General features: G+C 44.7%; 1 protein-coding gene across 8 annotated transcripts in view; it reads left to right on the forward strand.

Moving 5' to 3' along the window:
* The window catches only part of LOC128889201 (ubiquitin carboxyl-terminal hydrolase 45), a 188,262-nt gene extending 176,346 nt beyond the window's left edge, over positions 1-11,916 (forward strand). For 7 of the 8 annotated variants that reach the window (XM_054146623.1, XM_054146628.1, XM_054146632.1 and 4 more), the window contains one exon: positions 11,872-11,916. In XM_054146623.1, coding sequence (XP_054002598.1) covers positions 11,872-11,901 — 30 coding nt within the window. In that variant the 3' untranslated portion in view covers positions 11,902-11,916. Of the gene's footprint in view, positions 1-10,546; positions 10,635-11,460; positions 11,729-11,871 lie in introns of those variants that run through there. The other variant, XM_054146631.1, reaches the window with a different exon arrangement.
* Positions 11,917-26,826: the final 14,910 nt, after the last annotated feature.

The following is a 26,826-nucleotide window of genomic DNA, read 5'->3' on the forward strand; positions in this document are numbered from 1 at the left end:
CAAGTATGGGGATCCATGTGTCTCGAGAATGAACGGTATCTAGTCTCGCTATTAATTCGTTTTTGGATCCGTTAATATCCAAATTTAACTGCCTTAAAAAATCCTTCAGTTGCCTGTTTGTAAAATCCGTTACCTCCATTGGTATTTGTTCTTAAATGCTTCGAGTAAAAACTGTGTTCTTTATTACAAAGCTGACACGTGGTTATCCTAATCTCAATTACCACGTGCAGAAATCCGTACAAATCCCACTTCTGATTGCTTACTGTGAGCTCCGGGGTACTTAATTGTAGTGTATGTAACCTACGAGGAGCATAAGTATATGTAAATGTGTCGCGAGGCAACTGTTTACGTCTTGCCGAATTCAAGGGAGTATCAGTCCGGCTGACCAGCCGACCACATGTCTGTATTTCACCATTCAATAAACTTCCTTAGAGTCGTATACGTGGCTTATTGTATTCGGAACCCGATAATCGATCTAAATATCACTTAATAAACTCTTAATTCGTTCGTTAATTTGTAATCGTAATCGCTATCTCTCTGTAACTGTAATCGCTATTGTTCTCTTCCTCTTTGTCTTGGCCAGAAGGCGATACTACATATATGGGCGCCCTGATTACGCTCGCAGCGCGAAAGTTTAAGTAATTGTCTTACACTTTCTTACCTATTATTTCTACTTGATTATGATTATAGCTTCTAACTAATCCTCTGTGAAATATAACTTTCAGCCCACTAGATTCTATTTTAGAGACAGATAATAAATTTCTCCTAAGTTTCTGGTACTTGAAGCACATTCTTAATAGTACAATTAGTAACTTTTTTACCTACGAAACATTTAACTTTAATATTTCCAATTCCTATTGCCTCTAGCATCACACCGTTTTTAGCTGCAGCTATATTCTTAGGTACGTTAAGCTCTAAATAGTCCACAAAAACGTTCTTATTATTTACTAAATGGTCAGAGCATCCAGAATCTATGCACTACACCAAACGATTTTCGCTATAATCAACGCAACACTGCACATCACTCTGATTATGGTCGCAGAGAAAGGCCAGATCTCTTGACTCGTGACTCTCTGCAGTATATGTTTGACGTCCTCTTCCTTGGCCTTGATTTCGTCCCTGTTTGAAGCCTCTGGTGTATTCTCGACCACGTCCTTGATGACTGCCACGACCCCTTTGCTGATTCCCATGCGTCGATAGATAACTTGCTCGTTCGAATTCGTTTCTTTCTCTCATGTTGCATTGAAATTTCTTATGACCAGGTTTGCCACACACAAAACATATAAATACGTTTGTATGCTGTCTATCTCCATAGTCATCCACATCTTTCTTCCTCTTTTTCTCTTCCCTAAGCAATCTATTTTTTACAAAGTCCAATTTTAACTTCTCCATAGTTTCCAATGCTGTGATGACTCCTTCATATGACGATAGCATAGATAATAATATGTAATTAACTTTTTCTTCTTCACTCATGACTGCATCTGCTTCTTTTAATTCTGTGAACACCTCTTCCATTCTTGTAAAATGTTCCACCGAAAGATGATGTTCTCTAAACTTTATCTCTGATCATTTTCTTTGTAAAAACAATTTTGAACGTACTCCTTTTTTTTTAATTTTTTTCCAAGTTCTTGAACATTTCGAACATGGAATCCTTCCTTACATATTCTAAGTGGCTATCTACCACACCCGCTATAATTATTACCTGAGTTTTTGCTTCACTCGCTGCATTCTGCTGATTCCCACTAAATCCTTCATCTTCGACAGTTTTTACTATCGCATTTTCCCTGAGGACACTTTTAATTATGAACGACCACGTGTTAAAGTTCGTGCCGGTGAACGGCACAATTGGAAATTTTTTCTTACAGTCGTCATATTTCTTATCTTTTACCTTTCTATTTTTCCGAATCACGCTCTGCTACCACTGTTGAATACTTTTATTATAATAGAAGTTTGTTTAAATACATATATTATTAATTAACTCCATGCTAAGCTCATACAGTCGCTTCCACTGCGCGATACCATCTTGTATCTCCCACTCCTTAACTCTACCAGAAGTCCCATAATGGATGCGATGTGCATTGTACCTCAACAGAAACCGTCATCTTGGAGTAAAGGCATCACACAGCATTTTGAAAGATAAACCAAAATCATTGAACAAAATGGTACATATTTGCTTTAACAAAATTCCTCTTTGTCTAAAATACTAGGATCTTCATTTATTATAAAAATTTTAAACGAACTTTCTGAATAAGCTAGTATAGTAAGAGATAACAGGCCTTAATCGTCCACAACGGTAGAATCATTTGGGCGTCTGTTTGCAGACACTCAACCGCACAAGGTTAATTTACAAGTTTGGAATTGTAGTAAGAAGAATGGATAGAGAAACTATGTTCTGAAAAAGAAGGAGAGTTTAAAGATAAGGGAGTATGAATTTCATGAGATTTGACAAAGGACGATGAATGTAAAAGAATGATTACAATTTTAAACATCCCTCGAGATACACTAAAATATTGACAAAAATAGTAGCACGTCTACATATCAGGAAAATTTGAAATGTTATCTTAAAAAATGTTCAATTAGAAATGTTCAGTTGCCTAAATGAGTTGATAATTTGGCTAAATGATAGAACATTCGGGAAACAAGCATTTTTATGAGGAAAGTGGTGCCAAAGACTTACTTTCCATGAAGGGTCAATTAGAGGAATTTCCAACATCAAACATTTCTTCTCCGTACCATAAAGTGTAAAGAAATTATTAAGTGTTCTATTCTTGGAGAACTATCTTGTATAATTGAATTTAATGGAATTTGTATGCTAATATAATTTTGTACCGTTTGAATGATAATAAAACCACGATTATTGTTGAAAATCGAGACTGGATTGTCCCACGATAATCAAGATAATCAATACTCGCTCGCTACTGTACAAATCTTATTTATTACTTAACAACCATGTAACAATTATGCAATAATCGAGGTTCTACTGTACATTGTTTATGTAAATTGATGTTTAATTCAATTTTATTTTATAGAGTAACAGAAGTCGACGAAACAACTGTACTACAAAGCCAAGCCTACCTTCTCTTTTATGAAAGAATTCTCTGAACTTAAGACAACAGTTAGAATAAAGCATGACTTTTGGATGAAGAAAAGAGTTTCAGAATACTACGAAATATCTACTATTTGCATTAATTAAGGACAACATAAAAATTTATTTCTAAACGAATTCTTTTTATCAGGACATGTTGTGACTGTCGAATATAGAACATTTTACATACTGTAATATTTGTTGATGTATAATTTAAAATATTATTATTCGATATATTTTAAATATTATTTTAGACTTTATAATATGTCATTTCCTTTGATACTTACACTTTGTCACTTGTAAAAACTTTATTACCAAATTATAAAGAAGATTAAATAAAATTAAAATTCTTTGAATAAAATTGGAAAAAAGGCGTAAAACCATTTGAAATAATTCTGAATTTTCATTTAACAACTAGAAATAAAAATAATCATTTCAAAATTCTTGGCAACAAAAATTTTAACCCTTTTAATTATTTCGATTTTTATAAAACATTTTACCAAGAGTAAAAGTTACTAAGTAAACATAGTTTGTCAGTTTGTGCTCAAGGAAATTTGAAATGACTAATTATTTAACAAATAATTAAGATGTAATGTAGCAGATCTTATAAATAGAATATTTCCATTAATTAAACTACGTTTTAATCGATATCAGCGAACTTATTAGTATCGTTCATCAAGTTTTGTTGAATTTTGTTCAGTAATGTCATCACTATTGGTGAATTAATATCATACATCCACGTATTATAATTCAATTATAAGGTTTTCCTTTTGTAGCGGAGTCGGGTGAATCCACTGGCTAAGACAACCTTGTATAAAGATTTGAAATCGAGGCAGTGGTTGCCAGTAGCCAGGAAAGAATGATTAAAGAACGCGAAGCATTTGATTGTATGCCGCACAACAAGCACGTGTAACTGATCTTTATTATATTGTACAATAGATCTCACACTACGTGTAAATTATCAAAACTCGTGTAGCACTCGCTATTTTGGTTAGAAACACGGTGCGTATCACAAAAATCCCGAATTATGTGTAAGACGTCGTCGCACGTTGTCGCGTATTAAGAACAAAACGAATGATATGCAAAGTTGGTCTTGTCGCAGCGACGATAGTACACGGAGAGAATCGGGAAACGAGCCGCTTATTGAACAGTTTACTGATTGGTGATCAATGGATCACGTATTGGGACAGGTAAGTGGTGCCGGCGAAGCGAATTAAATGTCCTGACATCTCTCCCAATTTTGCTCTGATTCCTGATCACCTTTCAATACGATTCAGTTAATTGATATCATTCTCCACTCTTAAGAATTTTTTGTAAGTCTATTATAACGTATCATTCAAAGGATAAATGAATCGAAACACACGTAAAACATAAAAATGGCCATTTTTATTCTAATAAATTATTAAGTTGTATATTTACAACTAGTCATTATCCATTCATTCGTGTTAAAATCGCTCCTGTCAGCAGTTTTTATTGCATTATGGGGGCGGGGGGGGGGGGGGGGGGGCCATGCGTTGATACAGCGATGATTCTTAGATGAAATTAAAGCTAAAACTTCACAGATTAAGGGAAAAATATAGACAAAGTGATGCGGACAATGTTTGACTTGAAAATTTAGGTTGAACTTCCAATTTTTCACCAAAGTCTAATACAACTCCTGGTTTAAATTTTTGCATAACTTGCTACACAACATTTCTTATAGATTTTGACATGCTGAATTCAAATCTAGTCGCAAAATTTGTCTAGCATTTCAGGAACTTGAGAAAAGAGCGATTCAAGTGAACAAATCGTTCAAAATAGTGATTTTTTCGTTCAAATGTCTTAATAACATTAATATAAATATTTATTAACACAGAATATTAAAGAATAAATATAAATAAAATCATATGTTAATCCTAAGTAATGCTATACAATAGTAGTATGTAGTGTCAAACTCGTCACCGCTCGACGCACAATCACTCTCACTTTCTTCAGTCATCTGGCTGCAAAGTATTTTAAATTAACTATACATTTTTCCATAATTACACTCTTATTTATAGAGGAAGTTGTGTAAGAATTTATGCTTTTGAATTTACTTACCTTTCTGCAATAAATTGTTCAATTTCTTGTGATACATTTTTTTGTTATACGTTTCTATTCGTTCTTGTACAAGTATCAATGATATTTTTGGATCAGTTAAATATACTCCTATATTAAAAATGTCTAACAATCTGTTCCTCCTACTATTTTGCTGTGAGTGGGATGTCGTATGTTTTCTGTATAATTTGTGCCACGATTCGTTTGCGTCTTCAGAGTAATATGCAATTGGTAAAGGAAACTGTTTCACTATACTACAACTATGAATTAATAGTTTGTGTAATATTTGATTCATATGGACCCACGAATATAATGTGTAATGAAGATAATACGTCTCCTAGCAGAATTTTTTCAATTCATCTAAACTGAAGGGTTTTTTTCTATTTAAATGCCGACAATATTATAGCAATGATGCGCACTAAATCGATATCTACTTCTAAAGTTTCTGTAAATAATTGTGGATTTTTAAAGCAGACCCTTGCAACATTGTCCGTATTTGTTGTTCCGTGTCTTTGCAAAATTTGGTCTCCTCTGACCCCAATTTTGTCATATATATTTTTTTGTATAAATTTCTTTCTTTCTTCAAATTACTCTTAAAAAATAGATACTGAATTAATACCTTAACCAGCAATAATGTTGCATGTCATAATTAATAGAAAGTCATCTGTTAAAGGAACTAAAAATAGGGAACTTTGAAGTTCATAGTAAAGTTAATTTATATGAACTAAAGCTAAAAAATTCTGCATTTCACCCTACACCTTACATATTTCCGTATATCCCACTTTTTTAATGTCAGGTAATACGAAATATGAATCAAATGCTTTTATTTCCTCATGTAAAAGGCCTAAGCCAAGTTTAAGCGATGACTTTCTTGGAGCGAAATCATCTTCCAAGTTACTGAAGTTGTGTGCTGTTCGAAGGCACATGGGACATCTGCTTGCAGTGTTACGAACTATTGTATTGATGCATTTTCCATCAAATAATGTTTGTGAAACATTACATTTCACTTTAGCTAATTTTCTATTTGCCCTCCTAAACCTGTGTAGAACAGGACCTCCCATTTCATTATTTAAGCGAGTATGTCACGAATAATCGCTAGACCGTCTTCTTTCTCAACAGATATCCACAGAGGCTGACAGAATCGAACACTTTGTAGTGTCGGATTCACCCAAGAACGTCCACTCAAATTTCGTAGAGATATAATTATCATGCTGCTTACAAACAGAGATTGCTGCGCATTAAAACTTTCATTCTGCATATTTTACTATGGTTGGTGTGGATTCGTGTGATCCGATGAACTGTCAAATCTTGAAGTCACAATCAGTTCTAAATGAAGATTTTCCCATTCCAAAGCAACAGCGTCCCACAAACGTTTTGGATTTTGATTTAGAATATCTTGTAAAGGAATAAGTATTTCGGTTTCAGATAATTTATAATTTTCTGGTTGGCATTCAATCATGGCTTGCTTTAAACAGTCATACGACGAGTAAATTGAAATGTTCTTTGAACCCATATCTTTTACCAGTGCTGTATATTTTGATTTACTATAATCATTTTCTAAATAAAATACCAAAGCTGAATCATTTATGTGTTTTAATCCGTTATTTTCTTCGGTAGAATTTACTTCTTTACTATTCAAACGATTGTGGTGGATTTTCATTGCTAATTCAATAATGGCAATGTTGTAATCTTTATGTTGCAACAGTTCATTGGTTCGCCTGTACATAATTCTTTTTGAAACTTTTTCGCCGGATATACGGAATCTACCAGTATTTTCACATTTTTAAGTTTTCTTTTGTGGACGACCGCATTGATTAATATTCCTTTTTGAACCATGTTCGTTGTTATCCATCCTAAAATTATATTTAAGTAATACATATACAACAAAATAAATATAAAAAGTATATGTTTATTGGTTTTATAAGATGTGTATCACACTTACATAACTGTGTCTCTAACCTTTAAAAATAATGAGCAGCGAGCGAAAGTCTAAAAAACCCACACTACTTTTCTTAGATTTAACCTAAACAAAATTGCTTTGTGAAAGAAAGTTTGACAATATTTGTATATATTATGTTTTGTAGAAAGATAATATACAATTTCACTTTATATTTCTTAACACTAAACGTACCAGTATTTTACCCAGACACATTCTTACCATAAAAGGGTCATTCTACCCCTTATGAAATAAACGTTGATTCTTGGAAACAAATTCTTAATTTATTAAAAAAATTGTTTTTTTTTTTGTAACATCTGATCTTTACTCTATGACTCTCAATATACAGGACTGTATTTTTAGTTCGTTTAGCTATAGCGAACTCATATGGACCCGATCGGATCCAGTCAGATGAACGGGAAAACTTCCGCTCGGGTGCGTAGCGAAGCCACGAGTGGTGCAAAATAAACTTTTAAAAACACCAGCAGCAGCATCAGCACCAGCATTTCTATACTCTAATCATTCCGTTGAAAGAAATAACAATAAATGTACGATTTTAAAGTAAATTTTGAAAATGGTCATTTGACACCGCTTGATACGTTTATTGCTAATATCCGCTCGTAATACGGAAATAATATAGAATTTTTAAGATGTACTTACATGGAACTTGTAATTTCACTGTGATTTAACACTGGGTCCGAAAGCACTATTTCCACAGATATATTAATGCCGTGAAACCGAGTTGACTTAAACTTTTTCGTCTTTTTCGTTAAGCGAAGCATATTTTGGAGGAGTATGAAATCGATTAGGCGTAGGATATCAGCGACCCTTAGCGAAGTCTTTTTTATTTGGTTACCTGGTTACAACATGTTGTTGCCTTCTGTTGGTTTCTTCTGATCGAGACAATTTTCCAAACTACGGTCGTTTGTTATTCTCTCCAGATAAAAAATGAAGTATTAATACTAGCGCTTCGATTGCTAGTGTCACGTCCCGGATTTCAGATTTGAAAATCTGTCGCCCGTTTCGATCAAATGATGCTTGCCTTTTGTCCCACGCCCCTCTTAAACTACTCGCGTCTGGACGGGATCCTGATCCGTATTGAGTTTACTCTCGCGATTACTATTTATTAGATTATTTTAAGTTTTCGGACTTACTATTTGGTGAGGTCGAGCACCTTTTAAATGTAGTGTTCCCACCGCGGGTCGTTTGATGGAATGGTCCACACAGCCTCACGTGCCCCGGGGATGGTTAATGGGGTGAGCCTCCAAGGTATCGGTCCTGGGGTTGGTGCTGGTACTGATGCTGATGTTGGTGCTGAGACTGATGCTGTTGCTGATACTGTTGCTGATGCTGCTGCTGGTGTTTTTAAAAGTTTATTTTGCACCACTCGCGGCTTCGCTACGCACCCGAGCGGAAGTTTTCCCGTTTGTGCTGGTCGTACATAGTCTCTTAGCAACCGACGAATCTGCTCGCGTCTGCCCGACCGGTATTTTCGTACCTTTTCGGTGTTTCTCATCTACTGAGAGGGAAAAATTGGAATTTATAATAGTTTTAATCGGGGATGAATCTCATATCCCGTCTATCGTTATCAAGCTCGTGCAACCCTTTACGACCGCTGGTTTTGCGTCTATTCCTTTCAAAGCCGGCTTCAACGCCTCGACCCTAATCGGAATATCTGCTCTGCCTTGGATCGAAAAGAAGCTGCGTTAATCAAATCCGTAACTACTGTTTGGGAAAACCAGCTTCGACGCCTCGATCATAAATCAAAAAGATAGTTGGTTTAACTATAATTCATTCCTTTTTCCCTCTCCGAACGCGTCGAATGATTAGGGTAAAAAAAAAACTAATTGCAACATATGAATTTGTTAAATTACGTTACTGTTTGTTAAGACCCGCGCACGGTCTTTTATTATAGCAATTACAATTAATTACAGTTTGAATAAAAAGATTCACTACCTTAGCTTCGCAATAAAACTCAATGTCTGATTCGACTCGATAAGGACTCTAATTTTAGATAACTCGCGATGACTATCTAGTACGACAATTATACCCTTAAAATTTCGAACGGCAACTATACGCTTAAAATTTCGAACGGCAACTATCCCGAACCTCTGAATTGCGGGCGTACTTATACCCCTAATTCGGGACTTTTGGTCCGAAGGAAGGAGAAAAAATCATACCACGTGATTTATTAAAAATTCATGGGTGGTGGTTGATTTCTTCCCATGACGTTAGCAATAACATCTTGCCCGAAATCATCCCTAGGTGTTTAATCTACCCCTTATCGGTTTTTGGTGACTGACACCAACGATAGTCACTGCCGACGGTTCCTTAGTTGATGCTACGCTTGAATTCGTTGAAAAGATGCAAGGTCTCATTAGATCTGGCCACCCACCGGTGGGTGGTAACGAGTACTGAGAATTGTACGGGACCTGTAGCTGCGACTTAACATATAGGAGAACCGTTGTATTCTCGTGCGTCGCGATAAAGCAACCGAATCTACGGTTCGCGATAGTGAATAAGTCGCGATCGTACCGTGGTCGTATCAGGGGCACATGATGTAGCAAGAAGTATATCGCTCGCTCCGCGCTCGTAGCTGTTATCGCTTAGGTTCTCTCTTACTTGCTAAACGCTTCTCTGTCTAAGATATAGGGTTACGTTCGAATATACAAATACTACATCTGTCTTTAACTCATTACAAGGGAAAAATATGTCCGTGGTTTGGACGGTCGATATGCGAACGTCACACTAGCATCACCAGTCCTTAGATTTCCTTTTCTTACACCTTGTGTTCTCCACATATATGTACATATGATACTTACTCTTTTAGGCGATTTTCACAAATATAAAAATATGCGAATATCTTCTTATTACCTGTAATATTATAACATGGATAATTGGCAGAAATAAAACAAGTAGGGGTTGAAACGTTGCCGCGACGCATGGCGAGTATGTCATGAAGTCCGAGGCATCCGGCCAAACACAGTTTTGATGATTTTTCCCCGCGTAGACAGTACAAAAAAGTAAAAAAATTACGTCGAATACACAAAAAAGTGTGGATTTTAGAGAGGGTGGGAGGTTGTGGGATGGGTGGGTTCGTCCGAGAGGGATTTCAAGGGGTGCATTTTGTAGAGGGCATCAAGGAGAGTCGCCCCAAAGGTTTTTTTTGAATTTTTCAACCCCTTCCGTCATCCTTGGCCTGTTTCAAAGAGGCGTTTTTCTACACCCTCTCCCTTTAGGGGGTGAATTAACCCCTGCACGTCTACCCTCGCCAATGCAACTTTACTCACGCCTAGGGGACACTTCAAAAGTACTCCTCACGCAGTTTCATTTCAATCGGTTGAAAACTCCCATAGTTACGGCGGTTTGAACAAGTGTCCCGCTAATTGTTTGTAGTAGTGTAGAGATCCATATCACAAAAGTGTTTTGAATTTAAGCTTTTTATATAGAGCTTGTGGAACTGAAGAGAGCCCACAGGATTGGAGATTAACAAATTGCTGCCAGTAAAGTAAAATGTAGATCACTTTGGATTACAAGGTAAGTTGTCAAAATCTGAATTGCCAGATACCTTCCTTCCTTCCTTCATTTCCGCGGCCTAGAAATCAAATGCTTGTCGTGGCCAGGCAAGGCCAAGGTGTCGATGAATAAGAATTATTTTAAAACGCAAAATAATGAAAGTGTACTCGTATTTTCAGAGTTTTAAATTGACAAATTATCTGAAAGTCTGTGAGAGAGAAAGTATGGGTATTAATGATTTAAGAATGCGTCGCCTGGCTACGCCAAGCATTTTACTTCCAGGCCGCGGAAATCTAGGCAAATCATCTGGCAGCTTATTTCGATTTCACATCTTTTTCTATTTTCTTGTAGTTTTTTATGAGGATCTTCTGTTTTTCAATGATAACTCCTTGAGTCCTCCACTTTTTCATGTACTTGGCGTAATATTTGTACTTTTTTAAAGTTTTTTATCGGATCTCACTTCTTGTTACAAATATTTTATTATATAGAATCTATTTTACATTTATAAAAATAAAATTGATATTTCTGTAAACTCTACATAAATAGTCTAAATTATTATTTGTTTCTTTAATTGGATAGAGTAAAATAAAGGGAAAGGGGATAACAAAAGCGAATATATATATATTTCATATAATTTATTAATTATAAACACTTATTTGTTCAATTTATAAATAATTATATATACCTGCAAGTTTTTTTTTGCTGCAAAAAATTTTAATGTTAATGATGAAATGAGAAAATGACTCCATTTCTATAAGCTCTACATAAAAAGTCTAAATTGAAAACATTTTGCTGATATAAATATAATTAATAATGCAATAGTGTAAAAACTTTTGACACTTGGCAGGTTCTGAATGATGACATCTGTTTCGACTCTCGACGCTCGATGGCCGAATGATTCCGAGAGTCGACGAACGACATTCGGCTTTTGCTTAGCTCCAGGAAGTCTCATTGCAAGAAATTTATTAAAGAAGAAATGAGAAATGAATAAGAAGATCAACTATTTCTAACGCACAATTTTATGTATTAGAATACAGTTCATACGTTCACAGAACGTATGGCAGAAAGTCTTGTAACAAATTTAAATAATGAGAAAATGAGAAAATGAACAGAGATCCACTATTTGTAATAGATAATTGTATTCCAATAATATAGAAAAAGAGAGGTCAGACTTAGTCCTTTAAGTTCTCAAAAGTACGCACGACACATGGCAGAAAGTCTTGCTGCAAGAAACCAAATATCACAAATCCAAACTGAGTTACAAGTTAGAAATGAACGAGCGGCATGAGTGACAGCCATATTACAATTCCGACCGACGAGCTTTGCCGACTGATTCCGAGAGTCGACGAATCGACGAACGGCTTTAGCTCCTATTGGCTAAGTGTTGACGAAAAATTCCTTGTCAAATGAGAAGAAAAACGCTGCAGTTTTGACACGTTCATGATACGATATTACGATATCTATGTCGTTCTTAGACCGATTTTATTGATTTTGGTTTTATTCGAAAGCTTATGTGCGATTTACATAAGGAAATGCCTTTAGATTTAGAAAATACAGCAGGCGTGACGAGGTATTAATGACAGATGTTTCGGGTTAGGTTGGAATCGCGTTTTCTCGAGTAAAAGATGCGCGGTAGCGCTAGCGCCAGGCATATGGGGAGGCTATTTTTTCATGTAGTTGGCGTCGAGACGCTACCGCGTCTCTAGATTAACAAACGGAAACATTGTTTTTTTGGAAAACCCACCCCCAAGTTTAAGCTGCTCTGCAGGGTGAACGAGTAACCCCACGTCGACGCCGTTCACGAATAGTAAAGATAGGCGGATTCTAACTCAGGAGCTCCAAGGGGTAGAGGGGGAGGGGGAACCGAGGGCGAGTGGGGCACGAGTGGTGGGGGTCGGTAATTATTAGATACAGTCGGTAAGGTAGGATATAATTATTACCTACGGTCGTTAAGGTAGAGGGGGCACCACTGGTCGGTAATTATCAGAGATCGGTAAGAAAGAAGAACGCAAATGGTACATGTAACAAAATAAGCGCGCACGCTGTAAAGGAGGAGGAAACCATGCTCATCGTCTTCGCGGGAGGTAAGCTTGTACGTTGTAAGGGAAGGTAAACCGTCCCCATCGCGCGCAGTAGTGGAGGCGTCGTTGCGAGCCTCGCGGGTTCCCTCTCTCTCGCGCCCAAGTATTTTCTTCCTCACACTCATGCCCGCGTACACGCGCGACATATAACATTACATTACATTACAATCTCGGGTGAGAACATCTGCAACAATTTCTCAGATGTCGATGCATACTCATTCTGTTTAACGCTGGAAGATCTGTTTCAAAGCACGTTCTCGAATCTTCAGCGCATGATCCAATATTTTTTACCGTGCAACATGTAAGATTAGATTGCAATCTTTGACACAGCCATCGGTAGGAGTATCTCGCGATGATGGCCTCGAGCAGAAGATCCAAAAACGCACGCTCGAGAGCTAGCCCCTTCATAAGGGAGCAGTTCCACACATCGGAGGACGATGAAATTCGCTATGTTTGTTCTTGATACGTTAAGGATGAATGCCGAAAAGGTCCCATTTCGAAAACTGCCCCCAGAGCTGAAGGGAGGGGGGCAGAGGTAGGGGTGGTCCACTCCAAAGTGTATGGATTGGAACGTTGTTTCGTTACGTGGATCACGTGTCCAACAGTCCAGGGCATCGGTCCGACACAGTTTTCATGTCCTTTTTGCGCGTGAACGGCAATAAAATTCGAAAATGTCAATTTTTGTAAAAACTCGCTTCCAACTTCAGGCCCATCTGCAGGGTGAACCAGTAACTCCACGTTAAGATCCCCCAAAAATCAGATTTTTTTAATCACGCTTTTGTTGCCAAATCGGAGTAGATTTGAAAGAGTAGTAAGTGGGTCGGCATTCAGTCCCGTTTTTTTTACGGCTAGTTTATGTGTGAGTCTCAATCTTGGCAATGCTGTCGTCAAAGATCGATTCGCCTTCAATGTTTAACGTATTAGCAATTTCGTACAACGAAACCCAACGATTTCAGAAATTCAACATTCGATGCAATCAGCTTCGCAGGTGTTTGAATTGTCTTCTCGCCCAATGGTTTTAAACAGCCAATATTTGATACAGTGAGTTTCGCAGGCGATCGAATTGTTTTCGCTTTGTTTTCACGTGTCGTCTGCCCCGCTTCGTTCAACACAAGCATCTCCCACTATGGCCGTTGTCTCCGTACATGCAGTCGAACGGTGATCTGCTCCCCCCGAAAATCTAACAATTGACCGTCTTGATCCACGAGGCGAATCGTCAAATCCGAAATGCTTCGTGCTGTGATCGGAAGGTAAATGATCTGTGTGGGTTTTTCCGATATCTTATATCCAGGTGGAACGGTAGGCGAAAACTCGTGTATTGTGTGCACGCTCTTGTTATTGCTGTAAGCACCAGCCGTCACGTTGCATTCAATGCGAATAATATTCACATTCATTATATTGATTGGCACATCCGATTCGTGCCATTTTCGCGGTTGCAGCAACCGATTCGCCGAAAACCCCAGCAACGAGCCAATAGTATTGGGTTTGGTAAAATTAATGCTGTAATCGAACTTGATTTCGCTCTTCATTGTATTGTTGTTAGCTCTAAGTATCAAGTGGTTCCCCTCATTACTCTGCGAAAGCGATCGTCGCAAATACATGTAAATGTCATCCAGCTCGTAAGATCCTTCCGGAATAATGATTTCCTTATCATCGTTATCGTAGTAAAATTTATTATTCGACAAATTTACATTCGGTATCCTGTAATAAGTCTCAAAGTCCGTAAGACCGAGCTCGTAATCACCATCGCTCAGATCAATGGCCGGAAAATAGCTTAATGCGAGAATGCTACCCTGGTTGGTGAGCGTTAACGTCAGCGACATGTTCAAACGAATACTGGAGTTAAGGTGTGCAATGACTGGCCTTAAATTGATTGTCAACCGTCTGCAGAAACTGCAAACATAGCTGTCCGCAATTGCTCTGATTATAGCGCTGATAAGGCCCGTGATTATACTCGATTACGCTATTCTTGAAATACTGTATCAGTTCCCTCGGCGGTTGAAGATTGCCAAAACTATCGAAATATATGGTGCGAGTTCTCCGTTTTGCGTACGCAACCCAATGAGTACCAGGTCCCTCGAAAGTATCCAAATTTACGATTCCGCTTTCGTTCCTGTGTATCCCATCTGTTAGTAAAGTATTGCGCATAAAAATATCCCTCAAATATGGAATACGCATACGCTTTGCCAGATGCTGTAGTTGTACGTTGGTGGTTACACCTTCGGGCATTTTAATTTTGGCGTTTCTTTTTTTTCTTTTTGAAACTCCTCGTCCGCGTTTGCACAGCACGAGATGTACTCCGCGACCTTCCATAGCACTGTTACATATGCACAACCGTTCTTTTCGAAGCTCGCGTTCATTTATTTTATCTACCCCCTGGAATGTGGAGTCTAGTTTTACCGAAGGGCACCCTGCAGCTGTACCATACTTTTCTCAGAATCATCTTTTAACTCGCGTTGCGTGGGTAACCATTTATCTAAACTTTCCCTAAAGCCCTACAGATGTTCACCTCTGAGTAACGAAAATCTCAACCGCCAAATTTCCATATATGGGAATCACTGACGATTCCCCACCAATATCTAGGGGTATATAAACCCTTGATTTTCATTACTCGCGGGATTAATACGGAAGAGTTACTTGGTAAAGTCACGTCGATCGTCTTTAGAGTTGCGCTTCAGTGAGACCGGGCTTTAGATCCCTTTCGATTAACAGTAACCATATAGATCCGCGAGGACGGTACAAAATCTATTACGGCATAGAAGCATTCTCGACCCCCGCATCGCCAGTGCGTTAACACCGTGCAACAATTAGGTAATTAAATTCATACACTAACCGCGACAACACGACACTGTACAATTGTATTATTAGAATTATTCAGTTTGGAACATATAATCATTTGTTAACCTTAAAAGGTCTGTTAAATCGTTATTAAACCTTCACCATTGGAATAAGCAATCCTAAGCAGTGTAACGACCCCACAACATAATAACTTTACCGCTCGAGTTATTATTTGTTTAGGATTAATAGTTGTGTTACGTCCCAGCTTATCTGAGACTCTTTTTTGGGATCTTTGTTTTCAATTAAAGAGCTAAAGCTCACCTTAACTGTATTCGCTAACGGGAAAGAGCAATTCGGGATTGCAATGATTGTTTCCAAGGTTTAGCATATAAATATATATTGTTACAAAATAACGAGTTTATATTACAATATCGGTTTTGGGAAATCAAGTATAAAATTAGTCAGGTACGTTACCGCTTGTCGGTCTTACAGTTTGGTTGTACCAGCTATCTGTTGTGGTCCCAGGGCTGTGATGTTGCAAGGATCTGTTTATTGGCAACTATCACTCGCGACACGGGTCGCTACTAATTAACAACGGACTTTCCTCGGTAACGACGCGGCGCGCGTACGATTACTTTATCCGTGACTACAATAATTTAGTATTTGATGACCAAAGCGCGACGCTGAGTGCGTGTTCGATTGACGATAAAGGTTCAATGTGATCTTAACCGATTATACGTCAGACTTTCGTAGGTAACGACAACGCGTGAAGTTAACCTGTCCGCGACTACAAGATTTCAGTAATCACCACGATGAGAACGTACTGACAGCGGAATAAAAAAGAGCCCCGTGGGGCGTGTCCACGGGTTTATATACTAGCTGATCCTCGCATGGCACGAGCTGCGTTCGGGAACCTTCGTTTTTGCATCCGTTGAAATCGGGAGGAATCCCAAGTTCAGCGGATGTGCTGGCGTTGAGTGCTGACGCCTATTTCGCTGATTCGCAGATCCCACGATTCGGTTCCCGAGAAACGGTTTCCGAAACGTGCGTCAAGCGCATTCCTAAAAGTATCTGATCCTAACTCTTCGCAATGCGAGGTCGATGAAAAGGGACACCGGCAGGGCCGGTCCAGCCGGGGCATCCGGCCAGGACACGGCGAGGGTAGCCGCCATCAGGGCGCCCCTGTCCAATCCCTTGAGCGCCCATCTGCGCGGCGGCCGACCAGGCGCGTGTCGGCGAGCGGAATGGTCCCGCGGGGCAGCGGAAACATCCACAAGGATGTGGAGGTGGTCACTCAGGGACACCACCTCCTCCGCTACCCTCCACCCCGACACGAGACGCGAGGCGGCATGCGTCGCACACGACAAGGCGGTCTCCCGCGGTGGGGTAGCGCTGGCGATCAGTTTGGACATCGCTAATGCTTTTAACACCCTGTTTTGGGGCACGATCCGGGAGGCGCTCTGAGAACACGAAGTGTGCCTCACCCCGCTCGGGGAAGTCGTGTCGGCGCCCATTCGCCGTCTCTGGCGGACAAAACAGCAAGGGACCATGGAGCCCTCCTGACCCGGATCGGGGCCCGCGAAATTCGCGTCAATCAGGAATGAGCTCCGTTTGAGCTATCAGGGTCTCCAACCCCGCCCCGTAATGCCTTTGGCGGGCAGGTATTCCGGAGTGGTGAGGGGGCGGGAGACCTCTGCCGCAGCTTCTCCCACGCTGGCTGTTGGCGGAGAGTTCTCCCCCGTCTATAATGGGCCGGCGGGGATTAAAAGGAAGGAAAAGGGGAAGAGGAGTGGTGCGCAGGCCGCCTCATCATCCACCTGTCCCCAACAGACGTTGACTCCTCCCCCCACCAAACCTGCGACGGCATCAGCCAATCCAGATGATGCTATCTGGTCGCTGGTGGTGGGGAGAAGAGCAAGAAGAGAAACTAGGTCCACGTCGGTTCCGCCTGTGATCACGGCCCCTGCTTCGAAGGGCAAGAGGGCTGGGGGCGCGAGCAAAGCACCTCCTCGCGTGGTGACCCCTTCCAGTTCGGCGGCGGTGACGATCACTGTCCCAGAACGGAGCACGGCCACCTACGAGGAGGCCAGTAGGAGGGCTCGCCAGGGCGATTAATTGGGGACCCTCGGAATTGAGGCCCTCTCATGGAAGAGTGCCGTCACGGAGGGGGGCCTGATTATTCAGGTCCCGGGTGCCGATGGGGGCCCGAAGGCAGACACCCTAACGGCCAAAATGACCGCCGCTCTGGGGGACCTGGAGGTTAGGGTGGCTAGGCCCGTCTTAAAGGCGGAATTCCGCTTGACGGGGCTGGACATATCCGTGACCCACCAGGAGGTAGTTGCGGCGGTTGCGAAAGCCGGGGGCTGCACTACCGAGTCCGTGAAAGTGGGGGAGCTGAAGGCTCCGCCCAATGGACTCGGCACCATTTGGGTGCAGTGCCCAGCCGTGGCGGCCTTGGCCATCGAAAAGGCCAAGCGAATTAGGGTGGGGTGGTCCCTCGCCCAGGTGGTGGTGCTGGCAGCCCGGCCGCTGCAGTGTTTCCGCTGTCTTACCGTAGGGCATGTGCGGCAGCAGTGCACTGCGCTGTTTGCGCGGAGCTGGGCAGGCCGACAGGGCATTAGGCGGGGAGCAAGGCGTGCTCTCCGCCCCCAAAGACGAAGAAGGGCCGCACGGGGGTGGCAGGTGTGGCGCCACCCTCTGCGGCAGCTGGGGGAGGTGGAGGGGACGCAACACTCCCCTCTACGCCCTCTGTGCAAGCTGCGATGAAGGTGGAGGCCGTGGCGTCGGGGGAGGTGGTTTCCCTCTCCCCATCCATGCAGCTGTTTGAGGGAGGTCCTGTGACGGCCTAGAAATGACGCACGGAGCTTCCCTCGGGATACTGCAGGACAACCTGAATTACCGTAGGACCTCATGGTCCACTGCCTGGCGGAGTGGCGTGTTGGCCTAGCGGTGGTTACGGAGTCCCTAACCATCCACACTGGATCGGGGACGAGGAGGGCATCGTGGCGGTGTGGTACCGTCGCCACTCAGCGACTGTTCCCTCTTTCACAGTGGTTGAACGGGGCAAGGGGATGGTTCTGGTGATATGGGGAAGTTTCCTAGTCGCTGGATGCTACAATTCACCTATTTGTAGTGCTGCCGGACTCGAGAGGTTTTTGGGCCGGCTGGAGGCTATTGTTAGCCCCCTATTGCTCTACTGCTGGGGACTGTGTCGGCATCGCCGACGCTAAGCGAAAGCCCAGCGAGAGGGAGCAGCGCCTGGCGATGACGGCGCGGACCATTTAGTGTCCTCCGTCCGGATCTCCAGGCCCTGCTGCAAGCCCCTCAAGGGCGAAGAGGAGCTGGCGGCGGAGATGCGCCACGCGCCGACCGCCGAACTGGGCTCTCGGATTTTCTAGAGCTCGGAGGCGGTCCTGAGGGTTGCGAAATGCTTCAATAACCTTCAGGGGCCGATGGTGCGCCAGCTGCGGATTGCAGCGGCCACCATCAGACACGCTGCCGCCGAACAGGCGAAGCGTCTCAAGACCTTGGCCCGGGAGGTGAAGCTGGAGCAGACGGTCGCTGAGCTCAGGGCCCGCGTGACCGAGCTGGAAGCCAGGCTTGCGCGGGGCCCGGTCGCGCCTGCCGCGGTGCCGTTGGTGTCGCCGCCCGTCGATCCGGAGGTATTGGTGCCGGTGCCCTCTTCGCGGCCGAGTGCGTCCTCGACGGAGAGGTCGAGTCGGCCTGCTGCCTCGAGGCCTGCGCCCGCCGGTCCGTCGCGGAAGCCTGCGATGGGCGGCGCGACCCTCGCGCCGGGCGTAGACGTCGAGGGCCTCATCCGTCGCCTCTGCGGCGAAATGGAGGTGCGCCTCGCGGCGCGCCTGGGGGCGGTCTCGCTGGTGGCCGCCGCGACCCGGCCTCCTGCGGGTCCTTTTCAACCTGGCCCCTCGGCGGTGGGGAGCCGCCCCGGGACAGTCAGCGGGAAGTCCGCGGAAAAGAAGAGAGGCAGGAAGAGGAGCGGGAAGAAGCAAGCGGGTGGCGCCGCTGCCTATCCAGCTCCGGCCTTGCCGGGCCGAGACCGGCCCCGTGACGCGCCTGCCCCGGCTGCGTCCCAGGCGAGGCCTTCGCCCGCGCCTGTCGCGCCCTCCCTGACCCGTCTGGCACCTGAGACATGGTCGAAGGTGCTCGGACGCGAGGAGAGGCGTGCGTGGGCGGCACGCTCTCACTCTCGCGGGGCGCGGCCCGCTGGAGCTTCGGGCTGGCCGCGGGTTCGTCCGGCTCGTGCGCCGAAGAGGGCGGCGGTATCCCTCACCGTCGCATCGAGCAGCGCCATGACCTATTCAGAGGTCATGGCAAAGGCGGTCGCTGGCATACGGTTACGGGATGTCGGGGTTACCGGCATCCGGTATCGCAAGGGGCAGACCGGGTCCTCCACTTTAGAGATCCCGGGCCCAGACAGCACTGCCAGGGTGGACCGCCTGGCCGGTCGTCTGGCGGACGTGAGGGTGTCCAGGCCGATTAAATCCGCGGAGGCGCGGGTTAGCGGCCTGGACGAATCCGTCACGGCCAACGGCGTGGCGGCAGCAGTTACCGCGGTAACCGGGTGCCGGGTGGACGAGGTCCAAACTGACATCATCCGGCGTTCCGGGTCTGGGCTGGGCACTGTCTGGCTCCGCTGCACGGCGGCTGCCATGAGGGCACTCCTGGCGGCTGGCCGCCTGCTCGTCGGCTGGTCGTCCGCCCGAGTGGAGGCTTTGCCCGCGCGAGCCCTCCGATGCTTCAGGTGCCTGGAGCTCGGGCACGTGCGGCAGAAATGCCCTCTCGAGGCGGACCGCGGGGACCGGTGCTACAGGTGCGCCGGTGCGGGCCACCGGGCACGATAGTGCACGGCGCCCTTGCGCTGCCCGGTCTGTGCTGACCTGGGCAGGCCAGTCGACCCCCGGCTCGGGACCAAAAAATGTGCCCCTCCACCGCCAAAGCAGGGGAGGCAGGCGCGCGTGACGTTCCCGAGTTCGGGCGAATCTACGCCGGCCAATCGACTGGCGGCAAATGCGCCGGCGCTGGCGCCGGCTGATGCGCTGCGGGCGAGATCGCCCCGAGGGAGGCCATGAACATGGCCTAAAGTTCATGCCCCCGGTCCGGAACCTCCAAGCCAACCTCAACCACTCGGCCGGGGCGCAGGACTTATTTGTCAACTGCCTGGCCGAGTTAGGTGTAGGGTTGGCGGTCGCCGCGGAGCCATACCGCGTCGTCCGGCCGCCCGAACTGGGTGGTCGACGCGTTGGGCTCCGTGGTGATAGTGGGTGGCGACACCGCAGCCCTCCGCGTGTTCTCCCGCGGCAACGGGTTCGTCGGGACGGAGTACGGCGGCCTGGCCCTGATCGGGGTCTACGCCCCTCCGAGTGCCCCCCTCGGGGCGTTCGAGTGGCTGCTGGACGGGGTCCAGGACGCATTGTCCCGCTCTCCAGTAGCCCGAACGCTTATGCTGGGCGACTTTAACGCCAAGTCCATGGCATGGGGTGGTCCAGCAACGGACGCGAGGGGTCGGGCAGTGCTGGGGTGGGCGGCGAGCGCGGACCTCCGGCTGCCTAACCGGATGGTTCGTGAGCACGTGAGTGCGGTGGCAGGGCAAGTCGATCGTCGACTTGTCGTGGGCGACGCATGCCGCCGCGCGTCTCGTGTCGGGGTGGAGGGTAGCGGAGGAGGTGGTGTCCCTGAGTGACCACCTCTACATCCTTATGGATGTCTGCGCTGCCCCTCAGTACCATCCCGCTCGTAGACTCGCGCCGGGCCAACCGCCGCGCATATGAGCGCTGAAGCGCTTGGAAAAGGACGCCCTGATGGCGGCCGCCCTCGCCGCGTCCAGGCCGGATGCCCCGGCTGGACCGGTCGCGGACGTCGATCGGGAAGCTGACTGGTTTCGGGAGTCATTGACGGCGGCGTGCGACGCCGCCATGCCCCGAGCCAGGAAGCTCCCGAGTCGGGCCGCTTACTGGTGAAGCGACGAGATTCAGCGGAGGCCGTAACTGGTCCGCCGGCCTGGGCGTCACCGAGGGGGAGCTCGGCATGGCCGTCGGGCGAATGAATGGTGGCCAGGAATATGGCACCAGGGCCCGACGACATCCCTGGGCGGGCGCTCGCTTTGGCGCTGCGCCTCCTGGGTCCCCGGCTCAGGCGGCTGTTCGACGGCTGCCTAGAGTCGGGGCGGGTTCCGCTGGCGTGGAAGCAGGCCTGGATGGTCCTTATCCCGAAAAAAGGAAATCCCGCGGATTCGCCCTCCGCGTATTGGCCGATCTGCCTCCTCGACGAGGCGGACAAGCTCTTCGAGCGTGTGCTCGCTGCCGGCCTGTCGAGGAGCTTGTCCGACGGTAGTCTGGAGTTGGCCGGTTGCCAATACGGTTTCCGCGAGGGCAGGTCGACGCTCGATGCGATCGACTATGTGCGTGCCCTCACGGACCGGGTGGTCTCCCGGGGTGAGATGACGTTGGCGATTAGTCTCGACATCGCTAACGCATTTAACACCCTGCCCTGGGGCACGATCCGGGAGGCGCTCCGAAAACACGGATTGCCTCCGTATCTACGGGTCTTGTTGGCCGACTACTTGTCGGACAGGTGGATCGAGTACCACGGCAGAGGCGGGGTGCCGATGCGTCAGATGATCAGCCGAGGAGTGCCCCAGGGGTCCGTTTTAGGACCCCTATTATGGAATCTGGGGTACGATGCAGACGACACATTGATCACCGCGTTGGGTCGGGACGGACCCAGAGTTCTCAGGCTGGCGGAACTCGGGGTCGCGATTGTGGTCGCGAGGATCCGGGGTCTGGGGTTCCAGATCTCGCGATTCCATGGAGTGCCTCTGTCGCGGCGGGTTCCCCAGACCTGGATCCGAGTGGGCGTTGCGGCTGTCCGAGTCGAGGGCCAGATGAAGTATCTGGGTCTCGACCTGGACAGCCGCTGGCGATGGGAGGGGCACTTCGACCGCTTGGTCCCCTGAATTCAAGCGGTGACGACCCTGTTGGGCCGTCTCTTGCGAAACCTCGAGGGACCAGAGGAGAAGGTCCGCCGCCTCTACTTAGGGGTCGTGCGGTCCATGGCCCTGTACGGGTCTCCCGTATGGGTGTGCGACCTGGTGGCCTGCCGTCGTGGCCGGCACCTGCTGCGACGGGTGCAGCGTCACATGGCCATCAGGATCGCGCGAGGGTACCGCACGATCTCCCACGAGGCGGCGGCCGTCCTGGCGAGGGTCTTCCCTTTTGATTTCCAGGCGGAGGCGCAGTCCGACGTGTACCGTCGGCTGCAAGACCTCCGCCGGAACGGGGACGAACCGCCAGGCGAAGCGGTCGAAGTGCTCCAACGCTGGAGCGAGCGGGCGGCTCGCGAGAAGTGGCGGCGCCAGCTTCTGGAGAGGGGCGCCGCCCGGCAGCGTGCGTTGGGGGCGGTCAAAGGGGATGATCAAACCATCAAATTCGCCGTACAATTCACCTTTATGGATTGTACCAAAGAAACCTGACGCCGTTAGTAACAAACGTTGGCAAATGGTAATCGATTTTCGTGCATTAAACGAAAAAACAATAGGTGACAAATTTCCGTTACCCAACATCCCAGAAATTTTGGACAAACTAGGTGGAGCAAAATATTTTTCAATTTTTGACCTGGCAAATGGATTTCATCAGATTGAAATGGATCCTAAGGACACACCAAAAACCGCAGTTACCACTCCACATGGACATTATGAATTTGTTCGCATGCCTTTTGGTTTGAAAAATGCACCACCACGCACCTTTCAACGTCTAATGAACCGTGTAACATCAACACTGGAAAACGTACTTGTATTCATAGACGATATAATTGTTTTCTCTTCATCGCTTCGCGAGCATGAGATTAAAGTAAGAAAATTATTAAGTCGTCTCAGAGAATACGGTCTTACCCTACATACTAATAAGTGCGAATTTCTACGCAAGGAGGTTACTTATCTAGGACATATTTTATCTGCCTATGGTGTCAAATCAGATTCTCGAAAACTACAAGCTGTTACAAATTTTCCAATTCCAAAAACACAGAGGAATGTGCAACAGTTCTTGGGACTGACTGGATATTATCGTCGGTTCATCAAGGATTATTCCATTAAGGCAAAACCTCTAGTCCAGTTATTAGGAAAAGGAACTCCTTTCAAATGGACCGAAGAACAACAAAATAGTTTTGAACTTTTACGCAACGAACTCTGTACACAGCCAATTTTACAATATCCTGATTTTGAACGACCGTTCATTATCACCACAGATGCTTCAGACTATGCAATTGATGCAGTTCTAGGCCAAGGAGAAATAGGACAAGATTTGCCAATTGCTTACGCTTCTCGAAGTTTAAATTCAGCCGAGAAAAATTATTCAGCGCCAAAAAATATGCCGTGCAGTATTTCCGACCATATGTCTTCGGATGAAGATTCACACTTATTACCGATAACCGACCCCTAGTTTGGTTACATTCAGTCTAGGACCCCACTTCATGCTTAGTGAAATGGAAACTCAGACTTTTAGAGTACGAGTACGATGTCGTCCACAAATCTGGGAAAATAAACAAAAACGCAGACGCTCTGTCTCGAAACTCTCCTAAAATCTGTTTGCCGTTAATTCCACGAGAAGATAAGGAATTCAAAATACAAATTCCAAAACAGGATCCACCACGAGACAGTATTAGTCAACGCATCCGTGAATTGCATCAAGATCGCAAACAAAGACCCGTATACATGGACGCAACCAGCAGTACGGATGAGGAACCAAACACACCTCAACTTCAACCTCGAATCAGAAGAAGGAAGATACATCGAGACCCACCTGACAAATTTACGCCAATCATACGATCTCCACTTTCAACTACTTCCGCTCAAAATCTTTAGAATGTAGAAAACGACTCACGTCCAGACACTCCATTTATGCCAATCGCGCATTCCGCGCAAACCAATAATAATTTGATATCAACTCCAAATCTTTCTGAAACTCCATCAAATAGCGAAAATTTAATATCCTTTGACGAAGAGGAAAACGGACGAATTACCATAAGACCTGCAGGAGAGATACATTCACCCGCAACTGTTGAACCATCTGAAACTCCTTTACAACCAGTAGACACACCTTACGGTCAAGGATTACAACCACCTTTACAGCCTACGAGGGTGCAGTCTCCATCTGATATACAAACTCAAACAAACACCCCGGCACACTTCAGCAGTATCATACCAACCTGCTATGATTCATCTGTTGACTCTTCATCACCCTCGCACTATTTTGAAGATACATCTTCGGAAAAAGAAAAGTATAATCACGGTCCTTGTAAACTAACAACATCTGAAGAAACCCTCATTACCACAAAAACAAATTACGCACACCTAAAATCTGCAGACTGTCATTTGAACTACCCTGGAGGTAGAATGCTTGCAGACATTGGTTACCTCGAAACAAATAACCTCAAAAACAATAATCCAAAGAAAGGACAAGTGGTTACTACGACCATACAACAATATAAGATTTTTACTACCTTTGTTACTCAACATTATTGGGAGGAAATCAAGGAAGAAGATATTATTTCATCATTACAAAACTTAAGAATCGCGCTCTTAGAAATACTGGAAGAACAGCCATTCGTTTAGCAATACTTAGGAAACAGGATCGTCCTACCGTTCAAAAGTATCAAGCCCTTATTACTGTACTGCCAAACATCAAAACTACAACCATAGCAGATGCATTTGCAAGACATTTCATTTCAATTTTCGGAACACCCCGTGAAATTCTAACGGACAAAGGAACAAGTTTTATGGGCAAAGATATCACACATTTGGCAGAAATCTTCAAAATCAAGCAAGTTACTACATCAGGATACAGACCACAAACCAATGGTTCTCTGGAAAGAAGCCACATCGTTCTCATAGAATATCTGAAACACTACATGGATTCGTACGAAGATTGGGACCTATACATACCATTTGCAATGCTGTCATACAATACATCCGTTCATGAAGCTACAAATTTTACCCCATATGAACTTATTTTTGGAAAACCAGCACGATTACCAAGTTCGTTTCCTGAAGGAGATGATTTGGAAACGTATGGAACTTACCTCACCAATTTGATGTACAAAATTAACCGGAATTCGCAACATGGCAGCAGACAATTTAAACATTGCAAAGGAACGATCTAAACGCTACTACGATAGACACGCAAAACCAGTTCAATTCAAAATTGGTGATTACGCTTATGTATTAAAGGAACCCAAAAGCAAACTAGATTCTCCTTATGTCGGACCATATGAAGTAATAGACGTAACAGATCTAAATAACATCGTATTCAAAACAAGAACAGATAAAGTTATTAGAAAACATCAAGATAAATTAAAAATTGCATACTCCGAATAATAACCCAACCATTTACATAACCACAGACAACCGAACCGGCCATAGCAACACCACCCAGGACTACAACCGAAGAAACCCCTACAGTTAAGTGCCTACATATATACACATACAACACGCACACTACACCGCAATAGTTCCGTTTCGTTCGTATAGTCAACATTTAAAAGCATTTTCTTATTTACTTTTTTTTTTATTTTCCTCTTATTATTATAAGTATTTTTTTCCTTTTTCTTTTTATAATCAGTTATAATTTCGGTACACAGCCAACTCCAAATTGGGAAAGCATCGTAATAAACGATGTTTCATCTTAGGGGGGAGATGTTACGTTCCCGTTCTAAATTTCCTTATTTGGAGTCGGATGTGCACACCCGGTATTTTTCACGTAGGCATAGGAATTCGAGTCCAATGCGAAGCTAGAGCGTAGTCTCTCGGAAATCTCGGAATCGTGCAATGTACTTCCCCGCCACCCCTTGGCCTATGATTTTTGGGTATAAAAAGGGTGACGACGCAGGCATATCGGGTCTAGTCAAAGTCTAGAAAGGGTTCCGTACACGTCTGTGAGTACTCTTACGGTATTTCTACACGAGGAAACTTAGTGAGATCGGGTTCAAGTCCCCTTCCAGCAAATTTTAACCATACAGTACGTAGTCTACTGTTAGGCATTTATTTTATCGTTGTAGTCGTCCCCCATTTACTCGCGTTCGTGAAAACCGAGAAGGATTAGATTCTAGCTTCGCGGAATCGAAACTCTATTTTAAACTCAGTTCATATTTGTAACATAGTTTACCATTAGTACACCGCGACAATTACTCTTATAACAATTGTAAGTCCCGGTGCATATCAGAATATATATATTGGGAAATTCGTAGTACTCGGGTGATGGTTTAACGAAAAATTTTTATTATTATTTAAATTTATTATTCATTGTTAGGGTTTCAACTATTTATTCCGTGTTTTTGTTTTTTTA

This window comes from Hylaeus anthracinus, unplaced genomic scaffold (genome assembly GCF_026225885.1).
Source record: "Hylaeus anthracinus isolate JK02 unplaced genomic scaffold, UHH_iyHylAnth1.0_haploid 11997, whole genome shotgun sequence".
Classification (NCBI taxonomy): domain Eukaryota; kingdom Metazoa; phylum Arthropoda; class Insecta; order Hymenoptera; family Colletidae; genus Hylaeus; species Hylaeus anthracinus.